Here is a 17589-nt window from a genome sequence, read left to right as displayed (position 1 = left end):
TAGAAAGAAAAATCTTTGCTCCCATATGCTGCTAAACAATACAGTAAAAAAAAGTCACTGAAGCTGGATGTCACTCTGAGCTATGTTATTAACAAACTCATTCACCTGAATAAGTTTGGAGATGAAGACACTAAATTTGTTCTCATGTTTGGAATTAAAATTTTGTCCTACTCCAATGATTTTGCCTATAGTGGCAAGGCCGGGGAGACCAGCTAGGCTTGAAAGGGGCTCAGAAATGCATGGCTTGGGTATTCAGTCAAACTTCCACTGACAACAGCAGTGGGAAGTGTGGGTGCTCAGCACCTCTCCATCACAACACAGCACATTTATTGTCACAGATACATGTCAGATACAGCTGTCCTAAAAGACATTCTCTGGACTGCCGAGCTTCCCCAGAAACTGCAGCACTACCCAAGCCATTATCTCAAGTACATTATTTATAACAAAGGGAGGTTGATTAGTTTCTCCAGGGTGCCAGTGCTTCATGCATCATCAAGCTTCTTTTAGAAGCAGAATTCCTCAAATAGAGATTTCACCCTGCAATTAACTCAGAGCACTGGGAATTTCCAAAACGACAGAGCAGGTGGAACTCAGTTCTCATGCAGATGCAAACTGTGTTTGTATTATTTGCTACAACCTCTTATGGGAGCCAAATGTATCTTGTGCTTATATCTCAGGGCTTTATGGAAGGAAGATTAGAGACTTAAACCAGCAAGGGCTGAAGTGCAAGAAGATAAACAGGTATTATTTAAATCATCCTAGGCCACTTCCTGGTTTTTCCTCTGTACTGTGAGAAGTGAGATCATTCTTGTTGAGAAACAAGCAGAGTTCAGCTGTAGAAATAGAGTGAAATAAAGGACATAGAAGATGAACATGAACAGAAAAAGAGATTCTCAGGAAGCAAGTGGTCTGCTATTTCAAAGTGAAAAGACTGAAAGCAAAGTGTGCATATAGCAATGCATGAGGCTACATGTGAGGGGGAAAATTAAAGCAGGGCTATGGAATCAATTCCAAATAAAACCAGACTTTCCTTCACTGCTTAGAAGAGATGACAAATACTCAAGGTTGCTTACAACAGTGAGAAAGTATAACCCCTAGTGTGGTACAACACAAAGCCATGCAAGTGTCCTCATCCAGAATACAAATGTGGTGATTCATCCATGCACACAAAGTGAATTGTACAAGTCACTCACTTGAGCTGCTGAAGCCAAGGAATGATTCGCTTCATATCATCATTAACAGACTTCTCTATGTCATCGAGTGTCAGCTGATCTGCAAGAACATCAGGTGGGAGAATGGTCTTAGCACCAGTCCTTCAAACAAAACTTCAAACTTTCACTGAAAGTGTCTCATCTAACTGATCTCATAATCACATAACAGCCCAGGTTTGGGCTTCAAAGGGGACCTTCTGGTCCAAACTTTTGTGGGAAAGGGAACAGAGATGAGATTATCTAACTGCATCTTGAACATCTCCCAGTGATACAGACTCCACCAAAACTCTCCGGGGGTTGTTTCATTTCTCTGTAAAGAATTGCTTTCTCATATTGAGATTAAACTTCTAGTGCAACTTGTAACTGTTGTCTCTTGCACCAACAGATGATCCATAATGCTTTAAAGACCACAGCAGGATGTTATTAACCAAATAAACTAAAAGAACTTCCTTTCTTTTCTTAAGCAATGTGAAACCTGAAGCTGAGACTTGAACAAAAGTAACTCAAGGTGTATAAGGTCACATCATACAATTCTCACTCAGGTCCACGTGAAATGACCCCATCCATTAACAGCACAAGCCAGGAATCATGAGTCATAAAGAATATGAACTGCATTGACCCCCAACAATAATTACTCTGTTGTCCTCTTAAAATAATCTTAACTGAACTGTGACACTTAGCACCAAGATCCTCTTTTCTATTCCTCAAACTCCAATACCTAGATTTTGACCCAAGCGTGGGGTTCATTTGCTCACAAAACTTTGCAGATCTGATAGAATTGCTCCCACAAAATTACCTCATAGTGCAGGATTCTTGCAAGATATGAAATACCTCCTGGTTTTGTGCCTACTTACCAACACCATACAGCATCAGCTGGAACATTCCAGAGTGGAGATCAACAAATACATGCAGGCATTCTGATCGACCACATGGTTCCAAAATTGGAATTACAAGAGTTGGGAGGGCCGTCTCAATGAACGCTAAACAAAAAATGGTGTTAATAATTTCACTCAAAATTCAAGCTTATTATTATTGTTATTATTATTCAAGCTTATATTAAAACTTAGCCAATTATCATCAAAAACCCTGTATGTTTTTAGAGAAACAAACTTTACTTGCACATTATTATAGTGTTGACATAGAGAGGAATCTGAATATAAGAATTTCTCTGTGAAAACAGTGACAAACCAATGAGAAAAGGCAGACCAAATTTGAAGATTATTAATTCTCAAATATCTTTTAACTCACTGCTTCACAATTATCAATCTAAATCCCAAAAGTTTCAACAGCAGTTTAAGGAAAGTCTCATCCAAAACTAGTTTAAAAAATTTGCTTTCAATTCTGAACACAAACAACTTTTACAGTAGGCAAATTTTAACCCTTCAAGCCAGACTACAATATTCTACCAGCTTCATTTATTATACTGCATTTAGATGCATGGCTATTTTACAATTACCAATGCAGAATAATTCAAAGCTAAGTTTTGTTAATTTTGAACACATTTCCCTTGATTTTTTAAAATTTAAATTAATGAAAACAAGAAACATCAAGAGAAAAGGAAACCATCCTAGACACAACTGGAAATGAACTAGAAAAACTTCATCAGAAAACACGTACAATTGTCATTAACATTGTAGCTCTTAAGAATGGCTTTCAGCTCCTGGAGTTTTTGATGAGATCTTGCATGGACACTGTCTATTAGGAGTTTTTCTATTGATAGGTGGTCAATCTGTAAAAAAGAAAAATACTTGAGTAAGCTCATATTTGATGTGTAGACTGGAACAAAGGTACTTGATGAAAAAATCACTTCAGAAATAATTTGCTTAGAACTGTGGTGAGCCACATTGACTATTAACTCGAGTATTTGGAGCACTATAAAATACAACAAGCTGCCATGAGATTCTGTCTGTGCAGCAGGCAGTGGGAGGAGCTTTGAGCTGAGATCAGAAGAAGGTGTAAAAGACAGTTCACAAATTATGCTGTTGCCACTCCCTGTGCAGACCTACTTGTTCTGGATCAAGGTTGGTCCATTTTCAGCTTAGCTTTTTTTTCTCAGCCATTGGTAACTAGCTTAAGCTAAAGAAAAAAGACTACAAACACAAAACACCCCAAAGCAACACTTCATTAGGATATGGTTGCCTCTACACAAACATGCAGCTGAAACATGAAATCCAACAAGTTTAACAGGGTAACAATGCAGTGACAGACACTGAGTATGGCCAATCCTACTGAACACAGAAGTATCTAGGGGCATGCATCAACATTCTGTTGCACTGCCAGTGCTGAAGCTCATGCCACCACTTATATTCACTGTAACTTACTTGTACAATCTAAATTAGAGCATTTGCAATCACATTCATTCACATTCCAGTCACATTATTCACATATTTTGCATAAGCAAAGCTCCAGATTACAGCAAAACCTTTTTTTCTAGGTAACCTAACATTGCTTTGAGAGCTGTTCAAGCTGAATTAAACTCAGATTTTATTCTGGTGTAGGAGATAAATGCAGAAGAGTATTATACTATATTTGATGCAAGCTTTTGCATACCAGAATGACCTTCCCCTAAAGACAAGCTTTCCAAGACAAGGCCTTAAAAATCATGTTTTTTCCACTACAACATTTCACCTCAACAGCTGCAATGGGTTAAATCTTCCCCACTAAGTGATTACATGTTTTATAGCTCCATCCAATTTTCAGTAGGTTAATGCAGAACAACCTGCTCAGATAAACATGTTTGTTTGTGCCACTGCTTTATACAGTATCTTAAACAAACAGAAACCCAGTGTGCCATCTACGTCATTACAGCTGAGATCATTATTCAAACACTACAACAGCACTGTATTTACCACAGCTGATAATTTTTCTAAGCAAGTCCTCATAAAGGGGGACAGCATTAACTTTGATACATCTCAAATTTACAGGGGCCTCATATCTTAATTTACAGGCTGCAGACTTGATTCAGTGAGCTTAGATTGTGTCAGCTCCAGGGGATCTTCAGCAGATGCTGAAAATAAAGAGTATGTTCTTAGATTTACACATAAATACAGCATCTTCACTAAATCAACCCTATATTTAGTAGCTGAATTAGTAAATGTAGTATATATTTACTATACTAACAGTAGAATTCCTACTCTAGAAGGAGAGTAGAAGGCTACCATGCTTCACTAGGCTTCCCACATCCATCTGTAGCTGAAACCTTGGTAGTTCTTGACATTCACCATACAGACTTGTCTGTCAGCACTGGTAACGTGATGGGCCAAGAGGCTGAAACACAAAGTATGTACAGGAGGGGGAGGATACCATCAGGAGGAAGTGACAGGTGAAAGATCTGAGCTGGGGAGCTTCTCCCTGTGGAAAAACTCTACTGAAAGTATGAAGACTACCCCATTCACTCCAGTTTACCAACTCTCCTAAACCCAAACACTGAAAGAAATAATGACAGACATTCTGATATATCACAGCCACATTTGCTGAAGGACTTACAGAGGATTTATTATGATACCCAGAATGCAGTTTTTCTTAACTATCTTTAACCTACATCTAGAATTATCCCCAGTGAAGCATGATCCAAGTAGGAAGTTGACTGCAGTTACTCATTTTGAATCATTGCAACAATCCCACCTTTAAAATACAGGAATTTGAACATTCAGATAAACCACATGATATAATCTGGTTAGTGATAATGTAAAACCAAGTTTCACCTAACACTTGTAACAAACAAACCACATGAGCTCTTCAGGACAAGATTTCCAAATCATAATGTAAGATTTTCTAAAGTGCATAGCACTGCTAGGGAGCCAACTCCAGTGATAAGGGGAAGCTGATTTTCAAAGGAGCTCCAAGACAGGAAAGGGAGGAACTGTGTCTCTAAAAAGCATTTCAAGCCAAACCCTAATAGTAACTGATACGTTGCTGTTGTTTCCCCCCAGCCTCAGCATTCCATCTCACAAGTGGTATAATGCACTGTGAAGTAGGTGCAATTTTTAAGATTAAGTCAAGGCCAATAATTTGTAACAACAATTTGAGGTCCTCACATAAACATTACACAACCTACAGTAACTGCTTACTAGAAATCTTAGAAACAGCTTCTTAAATAGAATCAAAGTTGAACAGACTGACAGTGTAAAGTAGTTGAGTTTTTGATTCACAATATTAGATGCCTCCTGCAAAGCAAACCTTTACCTTCATGGCTCTTTCTATCAGTTTGGAATCACAGGCTGGCAGTGGAGGCTCATGAGATATTTGTAAGGGTTTTGAGACATCAGTTTCATCAATTTTTATAGTGACCTTATGGACAGATGCAGTCCCTGTTTTCCTGCCAAGTACCTGTTGACTTAAAATAAATAGAATAATTAAACCATGCAACTGGAAGAACAGAAAATATGTTTTTCAGTAGCTAAACCTTGATTCTGTGTGCTCTGGTTAAAAACAACATTATGCCAGCTGAACTGAAAAAGGCATTTGTTTCAGATGACATTTTAAAGCAGAACTGTTGGTAAACTGTAACTACATGAAGAATTTTAGATGACTGCAAATTTAACACCATCAGAAGTGTACTCGGATTGCTTTTTAAAATTTTATCTAGTGCAAGTCAAGCAATAAATACAGTAGAAGCCTGACAGATCTAATCAATTTTTAGGTATCTGTGTAAATACAAACTCATTCATAACTGCATCCACTGCTCTTCTGTACATTAATTTGCAAATCATGTAACACATGTAGGTACTTAATTACAAGAATTTAGTAGTCTCACATCAAAAAGAAAGTACAATTCTGAAAATTATGACTCAAGCTTGGTAAATATAATCCCTCCTGTTATTTCATTTATTGTTTGTTAACAGTCCTTTTGAAATGAACTTACTTCCAAACAGAGAGTGAGAGACATTTCCCTGCATGGTACCGCTCCACTTGCACAAGGTCACCCCAGCGCTCTCGGATCAGCATTAGTGTTTGTGAATGCAGGACTTCCAGCTGAAGAGCCAGGCAGAAGGAGTCTAATGCATGGAGCTAAGGAAATACAAGATGTCCAGGAAGTCTGTGTACTACACACACCTGTTTCTGTAAACTGCATCAAACCTTCTGTCATCTAAGCCACATAAGATGCTGTCTGAAAACACTACCACTAATCCAGAGATAAAGACATATAAACAGCACAAGTATTTCTCAAAGGGGTTTATTTTTGTGGTTTTCTAAACTCTAACCTAGCACAGATTGATGGACAGGACAGTCACAGCCCAGTTTTACAGATTTCTGGTTGTCATCATCTTTTACTGAAAAGATGATTACTAACAGAAATTCCACTCACCCTATAGTTACCACTAACCCAATCTCCCATGGTCACCCTAAAAAAACATTATTCTTTTTGCAGACAGACTTTCACTGAAATCCATTTCACACTGTCAAGCAATCTGCCCTTTCCAAGTGGAAAATCACTGCACATCCTGTATCTTCTCTCATTATTTACACAGATACAATAGAGTTAACACACCCTCATCAACTACACTTTACTGCTGTTCTTGGTAGCAAGAACTGCCAACTCCCAGAACTTCCAAGTCAGCTCTGTATTTCATCTCCAAAATTACCTGCTGCTGCTGCTGCTGCACTGACTTACCACACAACCTGCTGCCTTGAATACCTCACCTTCACCTTTGCTAATTTAGTGTGTAGAATTAAATTTGACATGCACCTGAGAATTACTGCTTCCAAGGCTATCCTTTACTTCAAGGCCACCATAACTTCATGCCCAGACATTTCCCCCAAGCTTAGCAGGGAATCCATCTTTCCTGACTTGCAGCTAATAAGAGCAAGGCTGCATTAGACCCCTAATTCAGAAGCCCCTTTCGGAAGGATACGTAGGCAGTTGTACATGTCCTGGAGGGGCTTCTCATCAGCAAACAGCCTGGACTGGACCAGCTGATGGATGAAATTGATCTGCATGCTGTGAACCAAGGCTCGACCATCTTTAGCAAATGAAAAATAAGTCACATTAGCCATCAGGAAAGTAGGTATTTAAAATAATTCAGAAAATTGATAAAATAAAAATAAAAAAGATACAACTGTACCGAGAAATTTCCATATCAGGTATTACAACAAAATGAGAAAATTCTTGGTTTACTCTGGAAATGTCAGTCATTTTACTACACTGTATAGCTTTGCTAAGGTATTAAAAGCCCATAAAGCAAGGTCAAAACAGGACAAGTACATATAACTTCATTCTCTTAAGTGATGATACGCAGAAAATCCAGCATAAACAAGACTTATACAGTGTCAGAGATGAATATCATGTTAAAAACAAAGTGTAAAGGTTTGATTTTTTTTCTTTACCACCAGTTTCCTTGTCTTCAACCAAAATTTCCAGCTTGAGAAGGCGCCAGGGGATGTCAGGGTCATCACCCATCACTGTCAAGGTGGCCTCAAACTCACCCTCAACTCGGAACTTCACACGGCCATTGGCTAAGGAAGACAAGAATGTTTTATTTCACTTAGCCTCCTAAGATGCCTAAAAAGTAACAGTGTGGTAGCTCCTGGCACTCATAATGGATTACTTCCCCATCATTTCTGCTCTGTTGCTTATGTTTCCGTGCAACTGTGAACATTTTACAGTCTGCAACAGACCCAATGTCAATAAGCAGCATAGAGAGATGTACAAACTGTCCTGAGGTTAACTTGTTAAATCTGATAACTTGTTAACATTTGTGCTTCTGTAATACAGAGTAACACTGAGCTGACTACCAGCCTGACAAACAAAACATCTGGCTGAAATATTCCTATTCTTTGCTACTATCAACAATGAATGCTTTCAGCAATACTCAAATGACATTCAGAACATGGATCTCAGCCCAGGCTAAAATCCAGCCCCAAAACCACATCTCACTGCAAAGCATTCATTTAATATTAGAATATTTTAAATCCATTTTCATGTGAGGAAGATCATCTTTTGCAGAATTTATATATACACAACAAGCAAAGTTTATGCACATTATTTATCTAATTGACATGTGCATCCTCACACCTGTGAACACTATCTGTTTCACAAATTGGGAGCAAGGACTTTAAAACTGTGCAAGCAAGGTCATAAAAAGAATGAGAGGCAGAGCAAACAAGTAAGTACAAGTCTTTACTCTGACATGCAGGTCAACGTTCTCAATCGTTTAACCAACTATGTTATATACCTTTACAATTAAAGACATTTAGCAATATTCCTGCAAAATATTTAACTATTTAACTCAAGAAATATAATTTTCAAGAGCACCCCAGACATGCTCTTAAAACAAACCACAATCTAAACCAGAAAATAGTAGTCATTGAAATGTTTAGCTAACTGAAAACTCTTAAGAGCTCAGACATATTATTCATATATCATTCAAATATACTTCCATTAGCAAAAATACCTCTAATACTGATACTGCAAGCACTCACACAGGGACTAGAGAAAGCTGGCACTAAGATTCTTCAGGAACATCTTTGATCTAGGTCTGTGGGGAATGGTTTACAAATGGCTAACCTTGTCTTGGTTAAAAGCATGGACTAGGCCCATTCCCACCCTGTTCTCTGTGAATCTGCAATAACCTGGTCCAGTTTATAGCCATCCTTCCTGTACAAAAGGTTGTCTTAATGTTTGGGCTAAATGAAAACAGATCTCAAAACAGTTTAAGAGATCTGCACTGTGGTGAGCCACTGAACAAAAGGCATGCATAAATATGAATAAATTCTCTGCCTGAACATGAATATCAAAACAGCTTAAAAAAGCAACATTGAGTGACTTGTTTAAACTCAAGTTCAAAGAGTTTCTGCAGAAAGACCTAACATTTTAACTAATTATAAAATTAAATTAAGATGAAGTAGCCCAAAGACTTTCACAAAACATTTACTGAAAGAGCAAGACAATGTCTAAAACTCTTTGGCATTACCTGCACAGGATTTCTTCTTGAAAATAAGCAATATTTCAGCAATTTTATCAGTGCTCTCATTTTTCAAACAGGGGGAAAAAGCACATGTTTTGATGTCATAGAGAGACAGGATCCCAGTATTAAGAGATGAAGCATCCTGAATGCTGTCAACTAAGCTATCATTTAGCTTTGCTTTAGTGCTAAAACAGCAGTTTTATATCTGCCTGCAATAATGTATCCTTCAAGAAATAATTGCAGTTCTTACCTACTGTAAGATTTGCCAGCTGTGGAGGGAGATCTGTGGTCACCAGTCGATGGCGAAGGATCTGGTTTAGCTGATGAAGTGTAGTTTGCTTCTCACTCTTTGTTATTGGGTCAGGAGGGATTATTTTATCCTGTTACAATAAACACAAGCAAGTCTATGTACCTCAAACACGTGTAACAGATTCATTGCAGCAATTGTGAAAACCAACCAGACCAGAAGTCTGAAAATATAAATACTACAGGCCATTACCCAGTGAAGTTTATGTCTTACACTCAGATTTGTTTTCTAGCTGATTACATTTGACCCAAGACTGACCACTGAATAAAATCACTGAATTTGGCGGAACTAAATAAATGGAGGGAATGCTTTAGTGGGAGAGCATAACTTGTTCAAACAGGAAGTGTTCTGCATGAGAAACTGACACTGCAGAGACTTGGCACTAGGCCTGTATTGAGCTACAGCTCCATCTGCACACAGACAATTAGTTTGATTACTGTGCATTTGATACCATCCAGGGGATTCCCACACCCCCCAGCCAGGGCAGTTACTCACCCTAATGCAGGTGGGCAGCCGAGGGTAGGATCCAGTTGTCAGAACATCAATTGCATATGGGATGGCAAAGCTGGGCAGCCGGGCATGAACTAAAGCATCTCGAGCCAGAGATGCCAGACGATCAGCAGTGTCCACAAACAGGATGGCTTGCTGATCTAAGAAACTGGATATCATCTGCAGAGGACAAGGAGTTTAAAAAAAAAAAAGAAGCAAATTAAAAAAATGCACAAATCAATGGCCCTTTATATTTAGTTTATCTGTCACTTCCAATTCAAGTAACTGCATTTACAAAACAAAGAAAGAATGAATATTCTGACCACTGCTTACATTCACATGCAAGGACACTCACTTAAAATCCACATGCCTTTCCTGCTGCTGTGGGGGATCTGTACAGCTCACAGCTCTTTATCTGCTGATTGCTACTGGAATGCAACCATACTTGTTTGTAATCAGTAGGGGCTTGTTTTTCTGCAACATTCTGGACTTTATTCTTATTTATCCAAGATCAGGATGAAAGTGATAAAAAGAACTAACACACTCAGATCACCATCTTCCCTGTCCTGTTATCTTAACCCAAATCACTCCTGACATTATGTGCAGAAAAGCCTTTCATTTTATGCCGCTGATGAGTTTTTGGGAATACGACCTGTTAAATAACAAGATTATACAATTCCTAAACAGGAATATTTTTTAAAATTTCTGTAGTAGGAAGAAGTCAGGGTGCAGCAATATCCCTCAGAGCCTGTTTCGTGCTAGTCTGTGTCTAACTTACCGCGCACTTTTCCACCTTCCCAGCATTATTAGCCCACTTGACCAAGGCTAACAAACGAACAAACAGCTGACGAGTGCGACTTGCAAACTGCACTATCTCTATTTTTCTGGAAAAAAATAAATGGTACATTAAGCCAATGTTCAGATATATAATAAAGCTGTAATTTAAGTGTGTGACAATTTTAAAAAAAGAGCTGCAATGATAACTTTTAATTGCGTTAATGCAGGCATCAGTAATATGCAGTGGCTTGTTTGATTAAGAGCAAAGGGGGGAAAAAGTCTCTGTTTTGAATACCTAACAACATACATGGATTCTAACAAATCATGACTGACTGGTGAAACAAAAAGCATATTAATAGGAATTAATTACTGACTGTAAAAGAAACAATTCCATAGTGAGCTCAACTAAATTATCTTTACAGCTTTTATAGGATTTCCCCAAGGCTTAAGATTAAGTTTAAAGTAGGCAACATACCCAAGGATTACAGGACCTGACAGTAACAATACACTTATATTCACTATAAATAGATAGATAAATAAATAAATAAGATACTAAACAAAATATCACTCTAGCATTTTTACAATATCTTTACACAGTAGGCTACAATATGGAAATAGGGTGGTGGTGGGGAAGACCACAAAAACCCCATCCTTTAACTTTGCTTTCCATTCCCTCCTTGCAAAGAAATTAAGGTAAGAACTTACTGACTCTCAATATTCCCCCCACCATTTTTGTACAGTCAAAATGAAGGAGTGTATGTCTGCATGTCTTCAGAGCTAATTTTTGTAAAAGAGAATGCAATAGGGGCACATGAAGATTTTCATGCTTTATTACAGATCTACACTGGAGATGCATCAGAGAAGACACAGATCTACTGTGTAGATCTGTAGTACCATACACTCTGAAATACCACTTCATCAACACTTTATAGAGGTTTTCCCCTCCTTCTATGTGTTCAGTTTACTAATTTCACCATGATTTTCTACTTAGTTTGGAAAAAAACCCAAACCTAAGCTGTTTTCCTGATATGGTTTTCTGAAGCAACAGAAGCATTTGGACAAAAAGAACATTAATTAGTGCATAAGATATTGGCCTCTACAAAACAAAAGCTGCATCTCCTTCTGATCCCAATCTGTAAAACACAAACTCATAACACAAAAAGAGCCTGATTCTGCTGAAAGGGCTGGTTGTAATGAGGCTAACTCTTCTGTGCAAGCATTATCTGCTTGTAGCAGATGAACATGTAAGGCCAGAAGCACAACTAATACCATCTGGTCCTGTTTCTTCCATTACATACTGTGAACCTCATCCAATGACTTGGGCATTAAGCCAGTAATGTCTCTGTGTTCTAGAGCACATGTTTTGGAATGGCATTCAGCCTGATATTAAGATCTCAAGTGGTGGACAAGCTGCTATACGTACACATTGCTCTAACAGTAACCACACTATGAAAACAATATGTTGAGAATTTTGAAAGATTCAGGAAAACTTTATGAGATTTGAAAGATGACTACAGTGAGACTTTAGAAAGCCAGCAATCTAATCTCTCAGATGAACTCCACATAGAAGTTGCTAAAATCCAGTAGTTATGTCAAACATCTATGGTGAAAGCAGCACAATAGCAGGAAAAATTCGAATTGATGTTCTGTGACTGAAAAGAAATTTTAAAAAAAAGCTCCCAAAAAGCACAACAATTTAATAATGAAAATGACTGACATATCTAGACAGAGTATTCTGGTAACTGTTCCACTAATACCACTTAAATGAAGTTAGAGAAGATTTGTTACTTTGATTTGACAGAACCCTGCTTCCAGAACCAGCTCCATCATCCCTGAATGACAACTGCATTGGGAACCTACTTCTCTAATAAAACATAAAGGCCTTCAAATTTGCTACATTGCATTTCATTATAGGTACATGACCTCATGCTGGGCTACACAAAAATAAACATTCAAGGAAGATGAAACTTCAGGAAAGAAGATCAAGAAACAAAAATTAAAATTTTTTTTAACAACTCTGTTGCTCAGTGCATTTTTTACCCTTGGTCTTCACTGCTAAATTTGGATCTCAGGTTTAAGATCCTTCAGACTAATGCCTGAGTCTGGGGAGTAAAGCATTAGCTACAGTAGAATTAAAACAGTTAAGGACCACTTAAGCAAGCTTGACATAAAAAAATCCATTGGAGTAGATGGGTTTCATCCAAGGATTCTGAGGGAGCTGATCCATGCCACTGTAAAGATGCTCTCTATCATTTTCAAAACCCACAGTGATCAAAGGTCTTGATGACAGCAAAAAGGCAAGCACCATGTCCTTCTTCAAGAGGGCAAAGGAGGATCTGGGGACCTATAGGTCACTTGGCCTAAGTTCAGTTCAGAAAAAATTTCATAGGACAAATCTATCTCTAAGCTATGTCCTGATAAACACCAAGCATGAAATTAAACTGGAAACAATCATCAGAAATTTGCCAAAGGCAAACCACCCCTGATCAATAAACTATCTTCTGCAGGATGAACTGCTCTGTGATCAAGGGGAGATCAGAAGATGGATTTACATTCACAGAAAACATGTGGAATACAAGGATGGGCTGGGGAAGCTGCATTTGCTCCTGCTTAAGAAGAAAAGGCTGTGGCAAGATCCTACTGACATCTTCAAGTATCTAAAGGGTATTGTAGGGAAGATGGAACCAGACACTTTTCAGAAGTGCAAAAGGCCAAGGTACAACAGCTACAAACTAAACCAGTGAAAAACTAGTTAGATGTGAGGAAAATAAACAAACACAGTGTGGTCAAAGACTGAAGTAGGTCATCCAGAGAATGATAACAATACTGTGCAAAACTCAGTCTCCATTACCAAGAAGAAAGCCCCTGGATTTCCCCCACAACTCAGCACTATTAATTTTCCAGCACAGTACTAATGGTTTTTTTAATCCAACCACTCTCATGTAAGAGTTATTTATTCCTACAATTGATAACTAATAAATGACCCTGGAAAAAAAAGCACTATATTATACCATGATGCATAATTTCTCATCAGTTTTTCTTATCCCAGCATCTTTCAAATAGCATTGTAGTACAGAATTTATATTTTATGTGAGCTTTATTAGAGGATAACACCACCACATTTTCACCAAAGTGTATGTGCCATGTGATCAGGCTCTAGCTCCAAGAAACAGCTTGAAGCCCAACTAGAGAATCCATCAGAGTCTCAAAGCTAGAGAAAATATGGATAATTAAGCCACGTTCCTACAGATGAACTCCTCCAAGAGCTGGAAATCCAATTCACCAAGAGGAGTTCTAAGTCAAAGCTAACAAGGATGTGAACATTTAATTTCAAGACAATTTCAGATGTAGGACATTTTTTGTACATTGAAGGCTGTCTTATTTTCTCTTCTCTAACCCATTAGGATTTAAGTGGTTACCCCACACCCTTTGTTGTTGCCCAACAAATTAGAATCCAACTTTACCTAGAAATGCTAAATATCTAGATGGGAAAAGCCTGCCCATGAGTACAAGGGAGCTCTGGACCCAGGTCAGAAGTAATTTCTTCAGTAAATACTGTGATAATTAAAAATCCAAACTAAACCAAATCAAAACCCACACTGTTTCTCTTAATAAAATAGTATGCTAAAGGAAAATGGGTACAAGTAATCATTCCAGGTTATCCCATGAAAATGGAATTAATTCCACATGTTATGAGAGTTTTGGAAGGTTTGAGATAATAATTAATGATCACCCTGGTACACAGAATTCTTTATTAAGATTCTTAGAAACATCATAGCTCCTATATCTAAAATGTAAGTCAATTAACATGTTAAATAAAGGGAGCAATATTCTGACAAGTTTCATAACATTTATTATGAGAAACAGAAAAGTAAATGGATTTTTTTCATCTGAGCAGGATGCTGTTCTGGTCTCTTACATTTGCTCTCTAATAATTTTCACACTTCAAAACCACATAGAACAGGAGCAGAAAACTGTTCATGATAAGAAAGACCAAGTAACATGGAAAAATGCAGAAAAAGGGTTTTTTACCTTGTTGTCATTGTTGAACTGTTTCTTCTGAAGAAAACATTTCTTTATCACACTAACTAGAATCTATTAAATTCTAAAGTTCCCTTTCACATCAGCTTTACTGTCAATTCATTGCTTCAAGATTCATGAAGAGAAAAACACCCTTAGCAGAGTTCACCTATTATAACAGCAACAAAAAAACCCCAAAAATCTATAAACCCAAACACCAACAAAATCCAATATTGACAGGATGCTGAGAAAAATCTTGAAACTATGTAACGACAGCAAGACAGACAAAGTTTATTTTCTTGCAAAAAATCTAAAACTACATGAAAAAGATTTTATTTAAGCAACAGTATATTAACATTAACATCCCAAACAAGTTCTGTATTTTAACATACATTACAGATTCTCTTATCATAACTCACCTTTCCATATCAGTCTTTCTTGGTAATCTATATGAAAGAGAGGGGGAAAAAAGAAGATGGATTATATATCATTCTATTACAGTCCAGAAATTTTGTTAGACACTTTCAGTTACAGGAACTTCTACACAATTACAAAGTATATACAAAATAACACCATGGGTCACCTGTCACTAAAACACTGGAACTACTCAAATTAACTGAAAAGTTTGATGAAGGCTGCTGAGATCAGTCACTCTACACACACCATAAACATACAGAAGGGACTTCTTGTCTGATATTTTGGAAGTTTTTTCAAAGCAAACTAAAAGTCTAAAATTCCTTGTCCTTTCCAGAGTTTGAACATTCTTTAACTCACACCAGGCAAACTTCTGTTTGCACCAGACATGGTACTGTACAAGAGCTATACCTCTCTTTTCCCATTTGTTCTGTATGTCACTTCTTGAAAAACACAGCTTCCCCACAAGAACCTCTACAGTTAAACAAAGTAAAAGGGAAACAGGTTTATTCAGAGTCCAAATGCTTTCAGTGGAGTTTTTCTTGGCCCAAAAACATCCCTTTGTTTTGCCACTTCAAACGCAACAACATCAGCACAGCAAATCATTAAGTAAATGTAAATAACTTATTTCCCAAAAATAATCAAATGGTATTTTAAAAACTACTGAGGTAAGTCAAGGAGTTGCAGCATCTGAAAATATCTCCGTTTCAGACATTCTAGTTTCACATTTTTTATATCAGTACCAGCACTCCAGTTGGGGTTTTTTGGCAGTAACTTGGGGGCAAACTTAAGCATAAGCAGCCAATCTGCAGCTGCTCTCAGTTCTCAGAGCCATTTTCTCTGTTTATGACAGATCACTCAGAGCTTTCACTGTGCCCCTGGACACAGCCTGATGCAGAGACCGACCTGCCTGCACAGGCATCTCCCCAGGTGGGAGGATGGACAAGGGTATTTATGAGAGGACGACAACGGGGAATGGGTTCAAATGGAAAAAGACTAAGTTTAGGTTAGATATCAGGAAAAAATTCTTCCCTGATCGGCTGGTGAGGCACTGGCACAGGCTGCCCAGAGAAGCTGTGGATGCCCCATCCCTGGCAGTGTTCAAGGCCAGGCTGGATGGGACTCAGAGCAACCAGGGCTAGGGGAAGGTGTCCCTTCCCATGGCAGGGGGCTGGAACTGGGTGATCTTTAAGGTCCCTTCAAAACCAAATCATTTTATGAATGGGAAATCGCGACCACCTCCCCCCACTCCAGCCTCGGATGAGCTCCGGGACAGATCTGGCCAGGCCTCCGCATCCTCCCGGGATGCTGCGAGGCGGCACGGCCAGCCGGGCACGGAGGGATCCGCGGCACTCACAGGTCGGCCAGCACGGTGAGCTCGGCGTAGGTGCGGTGCAGGAGGAACTCGATGAGGGTGCTGAGGCGGTAGCCGGGGCTGGCGGCGGCTGTCACAGCACCGGGGGCCGGCGGGGCCGGGGCTGACGCGGGGCCGGCCGGCACCAGCTGGGCGCTCTCCAGCTGCACCGGCGCCATGGCGGCGGCGGCGCCTCGGCCCCGGGCAGGAGCCGCGCGGCAGCCCGGGAACGGCTCCCGGCGGCGCCGGCACCGCGCCCGGCTCGCCCCGCACGGACGGAGCGGGGAAGGGGCGGCGGGAGCGGGGCGGCTCCGCAGCGCTCAGAGCCCGCCGGGCGCAGGGGCCGCCGCCATGATGGGGCACGGGACCGGAAGCGAAAGGGGACCCTTTCCGGGAAGCGCGGGCGGGGCGGGGGCAGCGGGACGGGGGGACAGAGGCGGGACAGAGGGACACGAGACGGGACTGAGGGACACAGGGACACACGGTCACAGGGACACACGCGGGACATGGGGATGGCGCTGGCCGTGTGCCACGGGACCGCTCGATCCCGGGATGGGTCAGGCTGGAAGGGACCACAGTGCGCCATCTGGTCCCACCTCCCTGGTCAAGCGGGGCCATCCCAGAGCACATGGCCCAGGATTGTGTCCGGACCGTTCTGGAATATCTCCAGTGAGGGAGGCTACACACCCTCTCTGGGCAGTCTGTCGCAGTGCTCGGTCGCTGCACAGCAAAGAAATTCTTCCTCATGTTCAGGTGGAAGTTCTGGGCATCAATCTGCCTGTTCCTCTGTCCCATCGCCCCACGGAGCAGACCCTGATCCATGCCCTGACCCTCCCTGCAGACACAGGCAGACAGGGATGAGGGGCCTCGGGGCTGGACAGGCCCAGCTCCCTCAGCCTGTCCTCAGGGAGATGCTCCAGTCCCTCCATCATCTTCATCACCCTCCACTGGATCAGCTCCAGGAGCTCCATGTCTCTCCTGTCCTGAGGAGCCCAGAACTGGACACAGCACTCCAGGCAATCCTCACAGGGCTGAGCAGAGGGGCAGGATTCCCTCCCTGCCCCTGTATTTGCTGATGATACTGAAACCCAGGGTGAAGGAGAACCAGAT

At 40.2% G+C, this 17589-nt stretch overlaps 1 protein-coding gene across 1 annotated transcript in view; it reads right to left on the bottom strand.

The window, feature by feature from the left end:
• Positions 1–16673, bottom strand: part of MED14 (mediator complex subunit 14) — a 34672-nt gene extending 17999 nt beyond the window's left edge. Inside the window, exons 1-12 of the mRNA XM_036381920.1 lie at positions 16483–16673; positions 15131–15157; positions 10693–10798; positions 9921–10094; positions 9369–9498; positions 7539–7667; positions 7067–7174; positions 6076–6208; positions 5397–5547; positions 2829–2940; positions 2066–2191; positions 1194–1272 (exon numbers count right to left, since the gene is read on the bottom strand). Coding sequence (XP_036237813.1) covers positions 1194–1272; positions 2066–2191; positions 2829–2940; positions 5397–5547; positions 6076–6208; positions 7067–7174; positions 7539–7667; positions 9369–9498; positions 9921–10094; positions 10693–10798; positions 15131–15157; positions 16483–16658 — 1451 coding nt within the window. The 5' untranslated portion in view covers positions 16659–16673. The remainder of the gene's footprint in view (positions 1–1193; positions 1273–2065; positions 2192–2828; positions 2941–5396; positions 5548–6075; positions 6209–7066; positions 7175–7538; positions 7668–9368; positions 9499–9920; positions 10095–10692; positions 10799–15130; positions 15158–16482) is intronic.
• Between the last annotated feature and the right edge of the window lie 916 nt (positions 16674–17589).

Source organism: Molothrus ater, chromosome 2 (assembly GCF_012460135.2).
Source record: "Molothrus ater isolate BHLD 08-10-18 breed brown headed cowbird chromosome 2, BPBGC_Mater_1.1, whole genome shotgun sequence".
Classification (NCBI taxonomy): Eukaryota; Metazoa; Chordata; class Aves; order Passeriformes; family Icteridae; genus Molothrus; species Molothrus ater.
The sequence above is the reverse complement of the archived record's forward strand: the minus strand, read 5'-3'. Positions and strand labels throughout refer to the sequence as shown.